At 35.4% G+C, this 21,356-nt stretch overlaps 2 protein-coding genes across 6 annotated transcripts; both read right to left on the bottom strand.

Annotated features, from left to right (window-relative positions):
• Positions 1-1,219: 1,219 nt before the first annotated feature.
• Positions 1,220-8,733, bottom strand: LOC107599547 (probable ATP-dependent RNA helicase ddx6). Of its 2 annotated transcripts, none has more exons than XM_016291180.1 (14): positions 8,561-8,733; positions 7,124-7,812; positions 6,536-6,599; positions 6,211-6,315; positions 5,131-5,260; positions 4,892-5,038; positions 4,706-4,800; positions 4,422-4,544; positions 4,186-4,314; positions 3,218-3,334; positions 3,001-3,064; positions 2,789-2,890; positions 2,419-2,647; positions 1,220-2,253 (listed from the first exon to the last, which is right to left on the bottom strand). In XM_016291180.1, the coding sequence occupies exons 2-13, from the start codon at positions 7,306-7,308 to the stop codon at positions 2,439-2,441; spliced, it is 1,470 nt and encodes a 489-aa protein (XP_016146666.1). In that variant the 5' UTR covers positions 7,309-7,812; positions 8,561-8,733; the 3' UTR covers positions 1,220-2,253; positions 2,419-2,438. The 2 variants fall into 2 exon arrangements, with proteins under 2 accessions (XP_016146666.1, XP_016146667.1); XM_016291181.1 differs by having other exon boundaries at positions 1,220-2,248.
• Positions 8,734-9,614: 881 nt separating this feature from the next.
• LOC107599546 (hormone-sensitive lipase-like) lies at positions 9,615-17,461 on the bottom strand. 4 transcript variants are annotated; one of them, XM_016291177.1, is made up of 11 exons: positions 17,191-17,461; positions 15,207-15,459; positions 14,235-14,519; positions 13,964-14,054; positions 13,645-13,790; positions 12,794-12,979; positions 12,451-12,603; positions 12,197-12,341; positions 10,884-11,111; positions 10,393-10,760; positions 9,615-10,317 (listed from the first exon to the last, which is right to left on the bottom strand). In XM_016291177.1, the coding sequence occupies exons 2-11, from the start codon at positions 15,447-15,449 to the stop codon at positions 10,084-10,086; spliced, it is 2,079 nt and encodes a 692-aa protein (XP_016146663.1). In that variant the 5' UTR covers positions 15,450-15,459; positions 17,191-17,461; the 3' UTR covers positions 9,615-10,083. The 4 variants fall into 4 exon arrangements, with proteins under 4 accessions (XP_016146663.1, XP_016146662.1, XP_016146664.1 ...); XM_016291176.1 differs by having other exon boundaries at positions 17,199-17,461; XM_016291178.1 differs by lacking the exon at positions 17,191-17,461 and adding an exon at positions 16,420-16,472.
• Positions 17,462-21,356: the final 3,895 nt, after the last annotated feature.

Genomic DNA, 21,356 nt, shown 5'->3' with positions numbered 1-21,356 from the left:
GCATATAATAAATAATTATAGGGATAATTATAATAATAATAGTACAGGACACAATTTAATAAGGTATATGAACACATCCGTGTGACAAATGTTCAAATTGAACAACTCAGAAAAAAAAAACTAAAAAATTTGATTCACAAAAATTTATTATTTTCATTAATTATTGACAATATAAATTGTAGTACTACAGTCAATTTAATAGGAAACCAATTTAAATGTTAAAGAGTTGCCTCTGGAAAATTACAAAAATATACATCCCCGATAAGTACTTTTTCACATTCACTTAAAAAATAAAAATAAAAAAGGAAACCTACTGTCATCTCTGATGTGAATGTATTGAAGTTGGGACAGATGACACTAATTATATTTCAAGCTATAATACATCCTATAACCTTGAGCTATTTAAATGAAATAAACAATAGAGGCAAAATATAAATCAATCACAGTCACACGCACACAATCATGAGCATTAAACTATTCTTGCATCAATTACAGAGAATCAAGCATCATATGTACATTAAACAATTGTTCCATATCTGCTCCCCACTTCCATTAACTGTGATAACCCATATAATACATACTTTTTTTTCAGAAACATCCTCACCAGAGAACAATTCACAGCATGACAGGTTGGATGGAGAATGTAGTTAGTCCATTCAAATAAGGTTTTGAAATATGCTAATAGTCTTACAAGGACAATAATCTTTCGAATTGCACAGCATCATCATCAGAAATTTGTAATCTGGCTCAAGGTTTCCTAATTGAACTGCGCAATGCTTATTTGCATGAACTGTGCTGTTACAATAGCTAAAGTAGTATGCAAACTGAGGTTTCTACATTAAAGCTTTGAGCTACATTCCACAAATCCCTGCTTAGCAAAAAAACAAAAACCCACAATAGAACATCTTTTGGAGAAAAATCACAGCTGCCCCTGAGAAGATGCTACAATTCTGCTGTACGAAAATACTCTGTCTTAATCAAAACATCTAATAAATGCAACATGAGGGTATGAAAAGACTTTTGCAAATATCCAAAAGGGAATAAATAGGATTTTTGCCTCCTTTCTGCTAAAGATATATATATATATATATATATATATATATATATATATATATATATATATACACTACACAGAATATGGATCAAAGTAAAAAAGCAAACATTTTGGCAAAAACATATATACATATCTGTAAATAACAATGTCAAAGTTCATTAACCACTTTATACATTAATTCATATCAAAAGAAATGAAAACTGTAAAAGACGCTATCCTCGACCAAACTTCGCACCAACCTTTAAATAAATGAGGGAAAAAAGGAACCAAACAGACCTTTTTGACAAACTGACATAGTTGTGCATATAAATGTGAGGACCTGGTCATACATGTGACTGCAGTGTGGTGAATGTTTAAATCAGCTTTCATGTAGTAGTCCGACATCTCTCACATTATGCCAGTTTTGGCATGCCTGTTTAAGTTAGGAATGTCTAATATAGTATAGTTTCAGAATTATATTAAAAAGAAAAAAAATTGTCTTTGTTTGAAACCATAATTTATGTCTATATTTCCTTATGAATTCCAAATTTACATTTGCCTGTGACTACTAATGAAACTACAAAACGCACTACTAATGAAGATGTTTTTTTTCTCAGGCAGTTTAGTGCAATGGTTCATGTTCACACCTGAATCCTGAGCTCTGCAATATTTCCATGGATGCTGGTTTCTCTAGCTGCCTCAGACGGAATATAAACAGAATCTGAAAAATGCTTCTCTCATCAATAAATCAATACCAATTTTTCTTTCACAGAATCCAGTATCACCAGTATGCTGCAAAATCCTGTGTTAAGTCTTTGGGAATACTTCAACATACCAATGACATTTTAATCTAAGACAGAGATAATATATATTAAGGCACTTGGGTTAAACAGGTTTTGTTCTATGGTTTGTGTGTAAATTCTCAACTAATGATACAAGTATGCTATGCTCTATGTTCACCAATACCTTTGTTTATTGTTTTCTATCAAATAGGAACCTTTCTCTGAATGTTTAGTTTTAGTTCTTGCATGTCTCAACTGGTCATTTATAAAGAGGTATAACCCCCCCCCCCCCCTAAAAATGAACAATGTATGAAAAAAGAAAAAAAAAATACTGTGGAGCTGGAAAAGATATGATATGAAAGATATGAGCAGGGAAGTAACTGGATTGTGCAAAAGCAGATATTTGTGCAAAAGTCAGGTTCAGTTTCTCCAACTATCCTAGAAAGAGCAGATGGTAAAGTCAGTCCAATTTTCACTGATTCATATGGAAATATAAATTAGACATTGCAATATTAGGTATTCTTAGATCAATAAACACACTTTAGGTGAATTTCCCCATTACATGACATAAGTACATAAAGTCTCCCAACTGTATGCCTTTACCTGCTCTCTAATGGTGCTTCCTAATGGGCTTCAGACCCTCCGCTAAGGTGAGATGCCTCTGCCTCACAGTCAGGGTTCACAGAGTGAAACTCTGCCACATACAGGCTCTTATCGATGCTACCGGGAATGGGCTTTATGTCTGTCATCAGTTGGTCCTCAATGGTCTTCAGGTTAAAACGATCCTCAGCTGTAATGAGATTGATTGCCAAACCCAGATGTCCAAACCTTCCTACAAATTGAACACAGGGGCCATATGATGATACATTATAAATAATATAAAAGTTTAAAGTGTGTAATAAAAAAAAGTGTAAAGTCTAAATAATGTAATCCAAATTTAATCCTCCACATCTTTGTTGTCTGTCAACTTCACCTGAGCGTCCGATGCGATGCAGATATGTTTCTGCATTCTTGGGGAAGTCAAAGTTGATGACCACATTTACTGCCTGGATGTCGATGCCTCTAGTGAATAAATCTGTATCAAGAGCATAAATTCAGTTAGAAACACCTTGACAAAACATACATTTTATTTTTAGCTGATGTTATTATTATGCAATTACACAAAAAAAGAGTTAAGACACTCACCGGTGGAAACAAGGTTCCTGCAGAGCCCATTTCTAAAGTCGTGGAAAACACGGTTTCTGTATTCCTGCCATGTGAATAAAATGAAGTGACAATGTTTGCTGTCACAAATAATTGCAATACTGCAAAGTTTCAAGAATTTGACTGAAGCGAATAAGCAAATCATGCTGAACAGATCTGAATTACACTGGAACTGACAACAACAAAACACATACAGTACCTGCATCATCTTAGCATGAATGTAAAAGCAGGAGCAGCCCAGCTGCGTGATCTTCTTGGCCAAAAGCTCCACTCGCTGAGTAGAGTTACAAAAGATGATGGACTGATTTATCTGCAACTATTGAGAGAAATGCTTGGGTCATGTTAACGGTAGAAACAATGCCATTTGTTAGAATTCAGAAAAGAACAAAAACAGCCTAAGCTAATGCATTAAAGGAATCGTTCACCCAAAAATTAAAATTTACTCTCCCTCAGTTCATCCAAGATGTAGATCATCACAGATTTAGAGAAAATTAATTTTCAAAATTTGCTCACAAATGGATCCTCTGCAGTGAATGGGTGCCAATAGAATGAATGAGTCCAAACAGCTGATAAAAACATTAAAAACCCAATAATCCACAACATTACTCCAGTCCATCGATTAATGTCATGTAAAGTAAATAGCTCGTAAATAACAAAAAAACTAAATAATTCAAGCCATGTTTAACTTCAAACCATTGAGTTTGGCTAAAATATCAGTCCTATATCCATAATACTGCTTTCTCCAGTGAAAAAAACATCTTGTATGGATCAGGAGAGAAATATGCACAGATCAAGCACCGTTTACAAGTGAAAACCATCCAACATTTCAACACAAATAAGTTTCACTGGAGGAACTGCAATCATAGATTATGGACTGGTATTTTGTCCAGAAGTGACAGTCAAGTTAAAACACCTTAATAATGGGTTTTTTGTTTTTGAGGGAGAGTAAATTCTCAGCAAATTTAAATTTTTGGGTGAACTTTTCCTTTAACTCATGAGACTTAATATATTTAAAGGGGCCAAAATGCAAAAAATACTTTAAGTTTCAGAATTCAAAACTAAGCAGCCATTCAGAAGCCATCATGATTGTGACATTGTACCCACCTTAAATATATATATATTTTTTTTATTTTTTTTTAAGTCCTAAAAGAAAATTCACTCTTTTACCCTGGAGAACAGTGTGTTAAGGCAGTGGACTTTCTGTCTTTCTGTGACGTAAGCATAGTACTGCGTAATGCCTTTTAGGGTCAGTTCCTCCATCAGATTAATCTCATAGGGCTTCTGCAGGTGCTTTGCCTGATGAGATACAAAAGTGTGTAAATGTAAAACCTGCAGATGTAGAAAGAGACATGAGCACAGTGAAAGCATAAATGTGTTCAAAATGATGCACAGACTTCTCTAACCATGAACTTCTGTACACTGATGGGGAATGTGGCTGAATAGAGCAAAATCTGTCTGTTCTTTGAAAGGAAACCAATGATGTCCTCAATAATAACCACAAAGTCCTGAGAGAGCAGCTTATCAGCCTATAAGAAAACAAGCAATGAAGGTTGAACTTTGATAGTGGTGTTATTAACAACATCTAAACAACTGTGTCAAGATGTTCCATTGTGAAAGTGTGCAACAGGAAATAATCATTTTTTTAATAGTCTGACGGGCATGTACAGTAAGCATGTGCAATACTCACCTCATCCATAACCATCATCTGAACTTTATTCACTTTGGCTATGCCCTTTTTTATCAAGTCCAAGATTCTGCCAGGTGTTGCTATAACAACATGAACTGCAGAAAACAGTTTTGAACAATATGCTTTTACTGCAGAAGATGATCATACATGTAATCTCTTTATGATTTGGTGATCACTGAACATTACCCTCCTCATCCAGGCGCATGATATCATCTCGTAGGTTGGTCCCACCTGTGGTTGCCATGACCTTGACACCACCCAGGTGCTTGCTGATCTGAATACTGATCTGACTGACCTGCAGAGCCAGTTCACGAGTGGGAACTATCACAATGGCTGCAGGTAAACACAGAAAGATAGTACAGTAAAAAAAAAGGGGTTGGGGAATAAAAGGTACATCTTGTGTAAAATGTTTTGGAGAGAGATACCCTGGATATGATCCTTTTTTATGTCAATTCTCTCCAGAAGGGGGATAAGGTATGCACCACTCTTTCCGGTCCCGTTTTTGGCACGAGCCAGTATATCGCGGCCAGAAAGGGCAATAGGAATACTCTCCTCCTAAAATAAAAATGTAAAAACAATTGAAGGAACAGTTCACCCAAAAATGAAAATTTGCTGAAAATGTACTCATCCTCAGGCCATTCAAGATAAAGATGAATTTGTTTACTTCATCAGAACAGATTTGGACAAATTTAGCATTACATCACTTTACAGAGGATCCACTCTGCAGTGAATGGGTGCCGTCAGAAACAGAGTCCAAACAGCTGATTAAAACATCACAATAATTCACAAGTAATCCACACGAGTCCAGTTCATCAATTAAAACTTTGAGGAGAAAAGCTGCTCACAATTCCATCATTAAGGCATTTTAACTTTAAATTGTTGCTTCTGGCCAAAATATGAGTCCATAATCCATAATAACACTTCCTAAAAAAGTTCATCCCTGTTCATCACATCAAAATCCACCGATATATTTGTTTAAAACTGTTTTGGACTGTTTGCGCTTGTAACAGGTGCTTGATTTGTGCATATTTCTCTTCTGATTCAGACAAGATGACTTTTTCACCACTGGAGAAAACAATATTAGGCTTTATTACTGTTTTGTAGCTATAATGCCAATATAGGAAGCAACAGTTTGAAGTTAAAAACGTCTTGATAGAATGGTTTGTTACAAACATGCAGCTTTTCACTTCACATGACATTAATTGATGGACTGGAGTTGTGTGGATTACTGTGTTGTTTTTATCAGCTGTTTGAACTCTAATTCTAACGGCACTCATTCACTGCAGAGAATCCAATGGTGAGCAAGTGATGTAATGCTACATTTCACCAAATCTGTTCTTATGAAGCAACAAACTCATCTATATCTTGGATGGCCTGAGGATGAGTCCATTTTCTTCAAATTTTCATTTTTGGGTGAACTATTCCTTTAAGCATAAACACTGAGGATACCCATGTTGTTCAGAAAGACTGGTAACTTGTCTATGCAAAGTTCTTGCATCTATTACCTGAATGGGGGAGGGCTTTTCCCAGCCCATCTCAAAAATGCCCATCAGCAGCTCTCTCTTTAGACAGTAGTCCTCAAACTCATTCCCTTTGGTTGCAGTCACATCCTTGAGAGAAAGAAATAGCATTAAATAGACAGATCATAAGGAGATCTGTAGTTGTACTTAACAAAATGAAAAACAATCACTATTCATCAAATGCATGTTGCATGTTTATATAAGAATTCTACATTGTGTGTTTTGGTGAAAAACAAGACGTCCATATAATGACATTACATTCATTTTTAAAAAGGAAAAAAAGTTGAAAACATTTCACTGAAAGACTTACAGAAGTTTTGACTCTATTGTCCTTAGCCGGGAGCAGTAGGCTTTTTTTCCAGTCATCACCAAACCTGTGTGTCAGTAAATTAATATCTATACTTCTGTACAAACGTTTGGGGTCAGTAATACATATGCATATATTTGTAAAGAAAGAAATTAATTAACAAAAGATTTCTATTTCAAAAGATGTCTATTCATCAAAGAATCCTGTAAAAAATGTATCATGATTACAAAAACTTGATGATAATAATACAGAACGTTTCTTGAGCAACAAATCAGTATATTAGAATGATTTCTAAAGGATCATGAGACACTGAAGACTGGAGTAATGATGCTGAAAATTCAGCTTTATCATTGCAGGAATAAATTACATTTTAAAATATATTAAAACCGAAAACAGTTATTAGAAATTGTAATAATATTTCACAATATTACTGTATTTTTGATCAAATAAATGCAGCCTTGGTGAACATAAGAGACTTAACAGACCCCAAACTTTTAAACAGATGTGTACATAAACGGACATGTCATATATAACACACATGCATTCTAACTAAGCAAACAAGTGTTCATTATGACAGTATAACACCCTTACCTGATTCCAGGTCCTTCCTGAGATGCATTAGCTGGTTTCTGGGTCCCCATGGGCTCCTTTCCAGGCTGAGAACTCACAGATTGGGGTCCTAACTGAGAGGGGCCTTTAGGCTGTCCAATAAGATGCCTATTGTGTGTGTTTAACCCTATGACAGCAGGCCCAATGTTCTCCATCTTTGTTGCCATTTTTTAAAGTTTCTAAAGCTTTGCCATGTCTTTTTCACTTTTCTAATGCCTTACTAAGGTCTAATAAGACCTAGTGAACCATTCACAGTGTCCACAAGGCCTCAATAAAAAGTGTCACTAAAGAATCTTATCAGATATTTATAAATTCTACATACAGTTTAGGCTCAATAATTCAGAGCAATGCTGCCACACAAGATTTATTACAAGGGCTCTTCTAAAAGAAGAGAAATAAATATTTATGTGAATAAATATTGCACACAGTATAGAAAATTATACCTGGACAGGTGTAAAAAAGAACTTGTCTGCTAAGGCAATCTGAACTACAGAAAGATCTAGACCAGAACTTTCTTTTCGTGTCTACACTTCTGCAATATTTACAGCATCTAAACAGCGCTTTGTAGTCTTCTGGCTGCCGATTCGCACTTTTACGTCTTCAGATGCAGTTTAACTCTCAAATGTCCTTTCCTCTGTGTTGACATCCAGTTGTGCCCACACCTGTGCCACCTGCAGAGAAACAATGTGGAAATCAAAGACAATTCACTATACAAACTGAAATGACATGAAATATTCTGAAAGATGTTCATGGAATAACCATTTTTTATTTATTACCATTTTACAGTAGTCACTATATCAATGTTATATTGGTAAACCTTTGGTTATCATCATTTATTGTAAACAGAAAGTTTTTTAAAACTGTCTAATGCAATGTGATAATGGGTCATAATCATCCCCTGACAGAAAAAGTATTGTGGTGTAAAATGGTGTGCAAGTATAGTATAGTATATAAAGTACCTTGTCACATGTCATGATACTGAATTATTCCCATATTGGAAAACCATTGTATTTATGTTGCACTTTACAGTACTTAAAAGTAATAACAGTGAATTACCATGGCACTTTTACTAAAGTGAATATTGAGACATTATATAACATTAATTTCGTAAACGCTACGATTACTAATTCTAGTAATTTCGACTTTATTCTCGTAATTTTGACTTTATTCTCAAAATATTTCGACTTTCTTCTCGTAGTTTTTACTTTTTCCTCAAAACTTTCCTTTAATCTCGTAATCTTAGTTTTTTTTTTTTTAACGTGGCACTAAAACGCCGCCGTAAATTACTTCAGGCAAATCATTTGAAAAATAATCCCAAACTGACCGACATCAAATAGTTTAGTTAGCAGGTGAATTGTGCTAAGCTAGGCTAATTTATAACATTACTCTAAAATACGACAGTTAAAACCAAATATTTACCTGTACTTATGTCAGTTTCCTATGTTGCCATATATGTGAGGTAAATTACTTGGTAATTAACGTGGTATTTATCATGTCGCTACAAGCAGCTCGTCTCTTTGTTGTATTTCTGTCAACACGGTCGAGCGACATGGACGTCAGTGGCCTTCGTTTTGAGGCTGCACGTCTGAGATGCTGCCATCAACGGTACGGAGGCTCTTATGACCCTAACTATAAAACATTCATTTATTTACTGCATTTCTTTCTTTAAATGCATGCCTTTATTCCCTTAAAATTACTGTGGTATCCATAATGTATTTTAGGCATTCTTAGTCATAAAAAATAATAATACAAGAAAAACCGTAATTTTTTTTTAATTATATTGATTTTTTTTTTTAAATACGTAATGATTTCAGACTTGAAATTCTTATTAGTAGTAGTATTATGAAGTAGGTACTAATACTTATCAAATTACCATAGTTTTCTTGTAGTAACAATAACTGCAAAATATAGACCAAAACCTAAAACAGCACTGGAAACAAAGGGTGCTTTAAAAATAGTGGATTATTCATTTATTGCATTTGACATTCAGTTAATCAAAATCCTCTCAGAAATGTACAGTATAGAACAAACATCTTTGGTGTTATAAGAAAAAAGTACAGGTCATCATGTGCTGAATCTAATTTGGTTATGCTTATGAACACCTTTTAGCCATTTAGTTTACTGCATCATAACGTGAACTGGTAACAAGTCAACAGTGAAAGATTCTTGTGCATCTGGCCAGTTGATTTTCAAGAAATGAGGTAACCTGTTAATATGAAGGTTCAAGTGTAGACAACAGTACTATGAAAAGACACAATGCTGTAAAGCTTAAAAGCGCATCCTCAAAGTTTTGTCACATATATAATCATATCACACACAAATATCCTTGTAAAATTAATTAAACATTTTAAAATAATGATATAGCTTACATTGTAATTTAATATCATAGCAGGGGTGTCAAAGTAATTTCAGGCCATGAGACACACTGGACTAAACACAACTTTGTGTGGGACAATTGAAGTTTTTTTTTTATATATATATATCATAAAGAGTGTTGTGTGTTTGACACCCCTACGTTTAAACATTCAAACCATTTTCATTTCAGATAAAAATAAGAGGTCAGACATGGTGATTTTAATAGAATCCACAGTGCAGTTGCTTTAAATATTAGTTTGCAGTGCAGCAGTAGCTAGGATTGATCTTATTGCATCACTACAGGCACAATGGTGAAATTTTGGTGGATGATTAGACATTCAGTTCGTTCAGAACACAACAGTGAATAGTTCATGTGAATACTTAAAAATGAGTCATTCTGATGCAAAACTGCACATTAAGCCTATGACTTTAGTATTGCAAGCTGGATCTACAATTGCTTCCAGGAGTTCAGCTGGTGGATAGACTTTAAATTTCTGGTTTCAAACCAGTCAAAACTAGTTTCACTTCATTATTATTTAGATCCCTGGAACTTCTTGGACATCATGACTTTCCCAAGCCTAAACTGTCTAATTGAGCCCCGGCTGCCTCTGATCAGCAGGTAGTTCCTCTTGCTGAAAGACTTCTCGGATTCGTTTCACACATATATCAGATGCTTCCTGGGTTTCTTTGGAAAGCTGAAATAGGCTCAGGAAGCCATGGGGAAGGTCTTCAACCACAGTGAGCGTCACAGGCTGGTTCATATTCCTAAGCTTTTTGGCAAGCATCACTGAATCATCTAACAGGGCATCCAAAGCTGAGGCCTGAAAAGAACAATCAAAGCATTAAAATAATAGTTTCAACATTGTTCTTGGAAATGCATTTTCATCATGTCTTACCACTATATGCACAGGTGGAAGCCCCTTGAGAAGACTGTCCGGAGCAAGTAGAGGAGAAACAAATGGGTTCTTCATTATTGGTGAGCAAGGTGTCTGTATATCCACCAGACACCTAGACCGGAGTGGCTCAAAGTTGTCTGGGTATTCTTTGACTTCCTGTGGTTTCTCTACAGAATGTGACTTGGAAGTTGAAGGACCGTTTGATGATGTGGTTGAAGAGGATGACGATGCTGCTTTTGGATCTAATAAAGTCTGAAACCAATTTGTTGCTCCTTGGGCGAAGTTAGTCAGCAACTTTACTGTGTCCTGTCCCAAAGCAGCCAAGGTGTCTAACTGCTGAGCTGGCTGTACTGACTGACAACTCATACCTGAGATAGAGACAGTGACCAAGAGACAGTACAATCATGAAAGTGTGGTAGATAAAGCTGCTTTGAAACAATCTGTACTGCATAGAACTCTTGTCTGTAACATGACTTGACTCAAAAGCTCACCAGCATAGGCATCAATACACTTGTAGAGCACACTCAAAGGCAGCAGAGGGTCGATTAAAGTCAGTAGTCTGGATGGTGAGGCGTCTGTTGTTAGCAGAGTTGCTGGGTACGCTGCCACAATCCCATCAGGAACACGTACACCGTGAGACATTGCCCTCATAGAGACTGTTATACACAGGTTACCACCTGCACTGTCTCCCACCAAGCAAACACGCTCTGCAGTCGAGCCTGTGCAGCAAGATCAACATTTAGAGAGTCCTGAGGCATGGTTGACATGGATTGCTTGTCATGTTCACACCTGTTATTATGCTCACACACCTAAAGGTAAAAATAAAGTTCATATGGTTCTTTGCAGAAGTTCAACCCTCTTTTTATAGGAATTGTGACTGGCTATATGGTTTTATGGAGGGTAAATAAAAGTTATTGCTCTTCTCATTAACATCTTGAATGTCATAAAATGGAAAAATTAAACTGATTTAACCATCAAATTATGGGCATTTGACCAAATACTTTTGGGAAGTTTTGTAGTGTGATGTACTTCACCTAAAATTATTTAAAAAGCAAAGCATTTTGTTAATTATTTTATAATTACTATACACTACCGTTCAAAAGTTGTGGTCAGATTTTTTAAATGTTTTTAAAATAAGTCTCACCAAGGCTGCATTTTATTGATATTGTACAGTATTTTACTGTACGGTAATACTGTATAATTACAATTTCAAATAACCGTTTTCTATTTTAATACACTTTTAAAATGTATTTTTTTCCCCTATCTGCAGTCATTACTCCAGTCTTCAGTGTCACATGATCCTTCAGAAATCATTCTAATATACAGATTTAACTCTCAAGAAACATTTATTCTTATTTTCAATGTTGAAATCGGTTGTGCTGCTTAATATGTTTGTGGAAACCATGATTTTTCAAGATTCTTTGAGTAGAACATTTATAAAACAGCATTTATTTGAAATAAATATATTTTGTAGTATTATAAGTGTCTTTGCATCCTTGCAAACATTTGAATGGTAGTCCACATTAAGTTTTTTTTAATATTCTTTAATAATAATAATATAATATATATTTTTACTATTAACAACATTATTAACATTATCTCATGTTAACTGAGAAACTGTGATAGAATAATTGTATTTACAATTTCATTTGTTGCAGCGTATTACATTTCCTATTTAGACGGCAATAAAATCATTGACTAGCACATGTAATTACTGAAATTACATTATATCTCCATAAAACAATTACTGTCTGCATATTAGTTTAGTTATTAGTCCATTTGGAGAGGAGTGTGCTTTACAAACCCAGCAAGTGGCAATTCTTTAAGGCCCAACAGTAGGCATAGAAACACTCCTCTAGAGCTCGGGGGAACGGGGCCTCTGGAGCCAGTGAGTAATCCACAGAGAGAATAGGCACATTCAGATCCTTTGACCAGCTCTTCAAGTAATTCTACAATAGAGAGAAAACAAGACAGAGGGCCTCAGAAAAAAAACACAACATCCTAACAAAGAAATCATTTAGGTGAGAAACCTTATATAGGGAGGTAAAATTGCCACACCTCATGTGATTTTGAAGTTTGTGCAACAAAGCCTCCTCCGTGGAAGTGTACGAGCAGGCACGGAGAAAGAGGAGCTGTCTGACGACTGAAACCCCCTGGCAGAGAGAGCTGAGGCCCCTCGGGACGAGAAAGGGCCAACAGTTCTGCACTGTCCTGAGGGAAGAGTTTGAATATGGAGGAGATTTGGCAGAATTAATTGTTTGAAAGAAAAGCAGCATTTAATTACAAGAATGTTGAAAACATTTCTTCATACTCATGCTGGAAACATCATTCAGAGCCTTAGGATACCTGTTTGTCTTAAAAATATGTAATGAATTATTTCTTTTTCATAAAACACACAAACCTGTCCTTGTCGGAGTGTGTGAGAGATCAAGCGCACTTTGACTGGCCCAGGGCCCCAGTGTGCAACTGGAGGATTCATAGAGACTGAGAAACTGGGGTCAGAGGCCAGTGGCAAACTCAGACTTACAGCTGGTATGGTTAATATTACATTCACTTGCACCACAGTGGAAGCAATCCTTGTCAAACTCTTTGGAAAAATACAGAAAGGAAAAAAGATAGAAAAAGGATAATTGAAACTCTTCTGTCTTATTTAAACTTAGCATTCAAAAGTTTGGTGTCAGTCAGAGTTTTTTAAATAAATTTATATATTTATTCAGAAAGGATGCAATTAATTGATCAAAATGACAGTAAAACATTTATAATGTTACCAAAAAATTATATTTAAGTTCTTTTGAACTTTCCATTTATCAAAGAATCCTGAAAATGTATCAAAGTTTCCACAAACGTATTAAGCTGCAAAACTGTTTTCAACATTGATAATAATAAGATATGTTTCTTGAGCAGCAAATCAATATAAATGAATGATTTATGAAGGATCATGTAACACTGAATACTGGAATAATGATGCTGAAAATTCAGCTTTGCATAACAGGAATAAATGACATTTTTAAATTATTCAAACAGAAAACAGTTATTTACAAATTGTAAAATTATGTAACAATACATTTGACTATTTTTGTTCAAATAAATGCAGCCTCGGTCAGCATTGTTAAAAATCTTACTGACTCCAAACTTTTGAACGGTACTATAAATACTGTAAACCTACAGTTTAACAACAAGAACAATATAACAAGGCATTGATATTGTTTTATCTGTTCTCATAGAAGCACACATAAACATACTTGTACTTACTGATAATAGCTCAGTCTCTGTAAGGTTCCAAAAGGTTTTCCAAAACTGCATATCTAGATTTTGTGTGATGCGCTCAAACTCTGTCCCCCTCAACTCAGGATCTACCACGTATTTGCCCGATGTGAAGAAAGATAGAGCAGCAATGCCTGTAAATAAATAATCAAGTTCATTGGCAAAACGGATATGTAATTGTGTGAGAATTATAAGAGACTAATTTCACCCACTGCAGTGTTTTATGGGAATAGCAGACATAAACACATCAAAGAATAAATCATGTAGTCCTAATATTATGATCTGCCCTATCCGAGTCTGCACTTACCTAACCCAGTCTGCTGTTTCTTGTAGTTTTCACCAAAGGACACCATACTGATGACCACTGTCTGTAGAAAAGGCCTGAGAGAAGGGGAAAACTTGGAGCAGAGACAAATAAATAGAGACTTTGTGTTTCTGGAACCAGTTTGCATACATAAACTGCATGCACCAGTGAAACAATAAAGACTTTTATTCATGGGAGGTTCCTAGTACTGTTAAAAACGAAAAAACTGAAATGAAAGCAAAATTATGCAAAATAACTATTAATGTTATCTTACCTGGAAGCCCAAGCAACGACCATAAAAACAAGCTTTGTGCATGGAGGTGTACTCTCGCACAAACCTCTCGCTTAAACCCCCTTCCTCCTGTGAATAGAGCTGACCATGGGCATTGTCATTGAGCAATACCTGTGCCAGGTATAGCAATGCCCGCAGCTGGCACAGGGCACTACAGTATGCATCCATTTCCGCCATATTATGGTCCATCCTGAAAAACGCTCCAGTGCAGTTTGATGCGATATAACGGGCCTTCTGAAGGATGTGGATGATGCAGGAATGGACCACCTATGCAAAATAGACAACGTCAATGGACTCCTTTTGTGGATATTAGGCTAAATAATATTCTATAATTTTCTATGAATATTTGTAAAATTATTTATAAAAATACACTGTTCAAAAGTTTGGCATCAGTAAGATTTTTTTTATGAAATGTAATATTTTTTTCAGCAGGGAAAGATATTTGAATTTTAAATAAACGTTGTTCTTTTGAATTTTCTATTTATCAAAGAATCCTGAAAAAAAAAAAGTATAAAAAAAATATTAAACAGAACAAATGTTTTTGTCCCTTTTGTTCTTTAGCAGCAAATCGGCATATTAGAATGATTTCTGAAGGATAATGTGACACTGAAGACTGGCGCAATAGCTGCTGAAAATTCAGCTTCGCCATGACAGGAATAAATTACATTTTAAAATATATATATTAAAAAAAACTGTTATTTTAAAGCATGATAATATTTCACAATATTAATTTTTTTATTAAATTATAATAATTCAATAAAAAATGGAATTTAAATAATTTGTAAATAATTCACAAACCATAATAAAGCACAATTAACAGGTTAAAACCACTAAATTAAAGCCAAGAGCATTTATCATCACAGCTGAAAATGTTTTTATGACATGCCATTATTTGTACTTAACACCTCATTTGCAAAACTGCACTCAACAGTTTTGCAACCTACTAGTAGTTACCTTGACTAAGGTGCGATATCCATTGCCGGGGGTCTGCGCATCCAAATCAAAATGGTGATAGACAGCAGTAAAGCCAGTGATCAAGGGTTCAACAGCACGACAATGTTCCTGAATCTGCCTCATGACCCCCAACAGACGATCAGTGGCATCGGCATTTGAAGAATTGTTGCGGGATCCATTAAGAGCCGAGATGACATCTGAACATACCATCTGCAGTGCTGCAAACACATCCTTATGATCCATGTCTTACAAACTGAGGACAGAGATATCAACAATGAAAATGTGAAATAACCCCCCCAAAAAACCTTCAAAAATATACAACATCACTCTGAAGGTAACAAAGCACAAATAAACAATACAACCATCAACAAACCCCAGTTTGGCAATGGCCAAACAATGTCATGAATACAAACTATTGTGTTCTAGAGAGAGCAGAGACTGACAGATACCGGCCTGTGTCAACAGACACAAAGACTGAATGTAGGATCACACAATATTCCTGCAGCATCTAACACTCAAGTCATCAAAGTCCAAAAGACAAAAACAGCTACTTTCTGAAAATGTATGATGGGAGGAACCAAATTCTACAATTATATTTAGTAGTATGATGTGTGACAGAGATTTCAAGGAGAAGCTTCTAAAAGGATTTGATTATCTTCTGCTATAATCACTGGAATTGGAGTGGATAAGAACATACAGTGCATAATGGACCGTGCTAGACATGACACTGGATCTCAGTAGCCAAATAAAAGACCTGCTTTATGATTAGATACAGTAGACTAATTAGTTGTGACCGGTAATATATAAATTTAAACTCTTCGCCCCAGGAAATGCAAAATTTGTAAAGGAAACCAAATTCAAACCCGGCTACGGATCATACCTTAGGAATGAATTATTCACTCACATGCTGCAGCCAGTTACAGTTGAACTGATCCCTATTTAGCACTTTTCAACAAACACTTAAATGCACTCCAATTCACTTTCACTATTTTTCACGATTGCGTGCTGGAAGACAACAATCAAATCTGAAAACCACTTTGCACTTTTAACCCACCACCACGTAAGGGATAGTATTGGACATTAGTATATTATAGAACTAACATAGTGTTGTATATTATCGGATCACTGATCCTTGAGAAAATATATATTAACTCTGTCACTGAAATTTGTAAAAAAAAAAAAAAAAGAGAGAAAAAAAAGGTTTTTAACATACATTTCCTAATTTTAAGTATGCCTTACTACAGGGCTGTCCAAACTCGGTCTTGGAGGGCCGGTGTCCTGCAGAGTTTAGCTCCAACCCTAATTAAACACACCTGAAGCAGCTAATCAAGCTCCTACTAGGCATAGAAACTTCCAGTCAGGTGTGTTGAGGCAAGTTGGAGCTAAACTCTGCAGGACACCGGCCCTCCAGGACCGAGTTTGGACAGCCCTGCCTTAGTAGATGGCAACACCAGAAAAACTAAATGACTGCTGTGATGAATAGATGTGTGATGTGCAAAATATTCATTAGACAAATAAACTAAATATCAAAGGTAATTATTTCATTATAAATTGAATAAAGTAATTAATAAAATATAAATATTTTAAATATTTATTATAAATATTTGACATTTTCATGAAGGGTTTTACTTTGACAGGTAAGGTAAAAGAGATTTTTAGAGAAAACGTTTTAAGGTGGTTGCACCCAAAAAGCATTAAATATTTATCAGCGGTGTAGCCTGTTTTCCTCAGTATTTAACAATACAGAGGCATACATGTGGCATTTTATAGTAGCCAAGTGCAGTAGCATAAAACGGCATGCAATATAAAAGGATCTGGCAACGCACTTTGCGCGACGCAGCTCTTGCCAAACAGCCCCAGGGTGCGATAGGTTGCTCATTAACTTTCAATGGGACGAAACAGATATCACGAAACGTTTGGGAACGGCCGCAGAACGGTTTACCCATCTACACTGAAAGGTCTCGGTTTGTTAAACAGCTCTTACCTGCTTACCTATCACTCAATGAGCTCCGTTGCGCGTGATCTGCAAGCGTTCGCTGACAGCGGCACCGCATATCGAACAGCAGACTGTCGCGGAATGCTATCGGCACTCGTGCATTTTCATATCCAAACACAGCGTGGTAGTGGACGTCTGTTGCGTTTTCGCTTTAACTTGCTTGAATCCTCTTCCGTGCCTGTGAGTGTGAAAGTTTCGACAAACCCGCAGCATCATGGGTACACGAGTTCAGAACAGAGCCCTGTCGACGCGACGCTGACGCTAACGCTTCCACCGCAATCAACGCCTATGTAGTGTTCTAGTTTAGTCATATAGATGTGGCCACATAGAGAAATCCAGTCATTTCTAAAAAAAAAATAAAAAATAATTGTACACCTTTATATAAATACATTACGCTTTGACCACTTACTGTGCGCCCCTGTTTTTGAGCATTTTCTGAAAAACGACATACCCAAATAAAAATGTCTGTAGCTCTTGAACCCTATGGCCTATATTTATAAATCTGGTATTGTTTGAAACTAGACACTTGAACCTTTGTTACCCTGGAGTCAAAAAACATAAATATTTTGTATCGATAAATAAAAGGTCATGTTTTCAGCGCAAGGGTATTATAAATATCAGTTATTTTTCAGAATTTCAAGTGATATTTATATTTTCATGAATATCACGTGTATTTTAAATGTTATAAATGTATAACGCTTATTAATTTATTACAATATTTGTCCTACAAAACAATAGTTTTATATTGTTATATCTTATATCTGCATTTACATATTTGCTATAGTTGTTTAATAGCAGGTTAACGTATATAGCGTGATAACTAAATTAACAATAATAAACAATTAATAATAATAAATAGTAATAACAACATTAAATTGCTTTAGCTCTTTTGTTATTAATTAATTACTTAATTTCACTGTGAAATGGTCACAGTGAGCACAGAGTGGCAGTCGTTACAAAGACATTTGATTCCATGTCCAGCATGGTGACTTTGCCTCATCACCTGATGATACCCTCTGCTGGTCAAAGAGAAAACTGACTCATTAATACTGAGGACTGAATTCCTGAACTCATTTTAAAGGGGTCGTATGATGCGATTTCAAGTTTTCCTTTCTCTTTGGAGTGTTACAAGCATAGCCTGGGTGCTATGAAAGAATCAACTTGCAGACAAATACTTGAGAAATTATCTTAGAGTCTCAGAACAAGACAGTGGTTGATAGGAGTTTAAAATAAACATAATTAAGTCTGTCGTTTTTTGTTTTTATAAAGCCCTCAGATCAAAATAGTAACACTGAAAAAAACCCCCAGTACAAATGCAATGTGGTCACATGCATTTTTGACTGCCTAAGTTTGTCGTTTGAGAGATCACATTACAAAACATTAGGGGTCCCTGTGTATTTTGCTGAAAACCTTTTTCTCCACGGGGATGAATAAATTGTTATCTTATCTTTCTTATCTCATCTTTAAAGAGGGAGCTTCCAGTTTGTCTATTTTTAGAGTTCCCTATAATACTTTCACAACTTACAGTCCTTAATGACTTGAGAAATTATCTTAGAGTCTCAGAACTAAGTCTCCTATTAACTCTGGTTGATAGGAGTTTAAAATAAACATAATTAAGTCTGTCGTTTTTTGTTTTTATAAAGCCCTCAGATCAAAATAGTAACACTGAAAAAAACCCCCAGTACAAATGCAATGTGGTCACATGCATTTTTGACTGCCTAAGTTTGAGAGATCACATTACAAAACATTAGGGGTCCCTGTGTATTTTGCTGAAAATCTTTTTCTCCACGGGGATGAATAAATTGTTATCTTATCTTTCTTATCTCATCTTTAAAGAGGGAGCTTCCAGTTTGTCTATTTTTAGAGTTCCCTATAATACTTTCACAACTTACAGTCCTTAATGACTTAATGAAAATTCTTCACTTCTTCAACAGTTTCTTTAACAGACAGAAAATACTTTACAATGTCACAAAGCACTTAATCCTCTGATGGCCCACAATATATACACCGTGCAGTTCTCTAATATATTTCCATTTAAAAAATGTACTCACTCTCAATACAAGATGTAGATTTGTTTCATCATCAGAACAAGATTGAAGAAAAATTGAGCAGTAGTATTATTGTGATGTTTTTATCAGCTGTTTGGACTCATTCTGACGGCACCCATTCACTGCAGAGGATCCAGTGGTGAGCAAGTGATGTAATGCAAAATTTCTCCAAATCTGTTCTAATGAAGAAACAAATTTATCTACATCTATATCCTAAAAGCAGAGTCAGAACAAACTCAAAATAGATAATTTTTGTTTAGTCAAAATAGATTTATTTAGTCATATTTATAGTCCTAGAACTTCCTGAGAGAAGTGAATGTAAAATCTCTGACATTAAAAATTGTGTGTTCAGTGTGTTAAATGTGATGTCTTGATGTTACACTCTTTGCATCTCTTTACACCTACAATGCTGTTCAGCTGTCACCAGCTCAGGCTGTTGTTGTTTCTTTGGTCCTCACGTTACAGGTGACAACTGTAGTTTTTGTATTTAGTGTGCTCTGGCCTGGTATCACCCATACTGATGGCTACCTAAAGAGGGCATGCTACCTAAATTAGCAGCACAATGATGCTCTAGAGATTATTTTCAGGGAAGCTAACTGACCTCAAGTAGAGGTTTAGCTGAGACAACCTTAAAATGAAGTGTTTTCTGCCAGACCTGTTTGTTAAACAGTTGCAAAAAAGCAAAACTGGAATAAAAAGGAATCAAATGCAAGGTCCTTCTTACCTGCTGCGCAAAATATATATTGTGTATTAAAAAAAGGAATAGATTTAGTAAAATCACCCTTTTCTTATTATTGACATATTATATAATACATACATCTATAAACTCTTTTTTGTTTTGTTTGTCTTAGTATTGTGTGTATCTTTATTTCTATTTGTATTTCATATTTATTCATTTCTTATCATTTATTATTCCCATAAGCCTTTTTCCAGGGGATTTATGAACTCTTATCTGTCTTATCTTTAAAGGGCAACTTTTAAAGTGTCTATTTTTAGGACTTATAACAGTTTCTATTTTTGGTATTTATTCATTGCTTAAAATTAAATCCTTTGATTTCTTAACACAAATGTTTAACTTAAAGGGGTCATAGGATGCCCATTTTTAGTTTATATGATTATTTAGGGTCTTAATGAAAAGTCTGTAACATAGTTTGGTTAAATATTTTCAATGGTAGTGTAAAAAACACCTTTTACCCTGTCAAAAACAGCTCTTTTCAGATCAAGCCGTTTTTGTAGCATTTTCCTTTAAATGTTAATGAGCTATGCTGACCCCGCCCCTCTCTTCCGAGCTGCTCTCAGAGAGACGGTTTACTTTAGCCACATTCATCGTGAAACTTGCTAATTAGCACATTATTAGGAAAGACGATTTGCAAAGATTCATTACAAAACATTATACTCACTTCTTCTGTAGATGAGGCAGGATCATGAATGATTCGCGCGAACATAGATGCGTTTATGTAGATCGGGGATGCATTCCCTTCAGAAACAATGTAATCCATAAACAGGTTCTCTTTCGGATGCCTCTGCTTGTCAATAACTTTTCATTTAGATTTAATGAGGCTATGTGCTGATGTTCTACAATGCAATTATGAGTCAGAAAGGCCTGCGGTTTACCAATGTTTAGTATGATCGCTTGAGAGGTATTGACCATTGCAAAGTGAGGTGGTTATTCCATGTATCTAAAGCTTGTTTCCTAGTGTCTGTGGGATGAATGAGGGCGAATTCAGGCTTCTTCTTTTTTTAGCCAGTCACCAGTCAAACCAAAATAACATGTGACTAATGACTCTAGAGCAGGAAAATCATGATGCTAAATTGGCTGAAGGAACCACAAGCAAATCCCAAACAAGGGGTCACGATTACAACATCTACCAACATGCTACCAGATCATGCTAACCTAGCCAAACCTCAGATTTAATCTCACTCCCTTTGGTCATACTTTGATGTTCTTGGTAGTTTTGTATATGATTTGTATATGGGTATTAACAACACAGTGGTCTGAATGTTTTGTGGACACTGCCCATTCTAGGCTATCCAACTGCACCAAGTTTAGCTGTTTGAAGGCAGCACAAAGACTTGCTGTCTATGATGACCAAATGTATTTTTTTT

Source organism: Sinocyclocheilus grahami, unplaced genomic scaffold (assembly GCF_001515645.1).
Source record: "Sinocyclocheilus grahami isolate Dianchi unplaced genomic scaffold, SAMN03320097.WGS_v1.1 scaffold268.1, whole genome shotgun sequence".
In the NCBI taxonomy this organism is placed as follows: domain Eukaryota; kingdom Metazoa; phylum Chordata; class Actinopteri; order Cypriniformes; family Cyprinidae; genus Sinocyclocheilus; species Sinocyclocheilus grahami.
The sequence above is the reverse complement of the archived record's forward strand: the minus strand, read 5'-3'. Positions and strand labels throughout refer to the sequence as shown.

Excerpts from the sequence above, each read along its gene's own strand:
- LOC107599546 (XM_016291177.1), bottom strand. The coding sequence starts at position 15,449 with ATGGATCATAAGGATGTGTTTGCAGCACTGCAGATGGTATGTTCAGAT. Across the intron at positions 12,980-13,644 it reads CAGAGACTGAGCTATTATCA|AGTTTGACAAGGATTGCTTC; the intron begins GTAAGTACAAGT and ends ATTTTTCCAAAG. Across the intron at positions 12,604-12,793 it reads ACACACTCCGACAAGGACAG|GACAGTGCAGAACTGTTGGC; the intron begins GTTTGTGTGTTT and ends CTCTTCCCTCAG.
- LOC107599547 (XM_016291180.1), bottom strand. The coding sequence starts at position 7,308 with ATGGCAACAAAGATGGAGAACATTGGGCCTGCTGTCATAGGGTTAAAC. Across the intron at positions 5,261-6,210 it reads AAAAGCCCTCCCCCATTCAG|GAGGAGAGTATTCCTATTGC; the intron begins GTAATAGATGCA and ends TTTTTATTTTAG. Across the intron at positions 2,891-3,000 it reads CAGGAACCTTGTTTCCACCG|ATTTATTCACTAGAGGCATC; the intron begins GTGAGTGTCTTA and ends CTCTTGATACAG.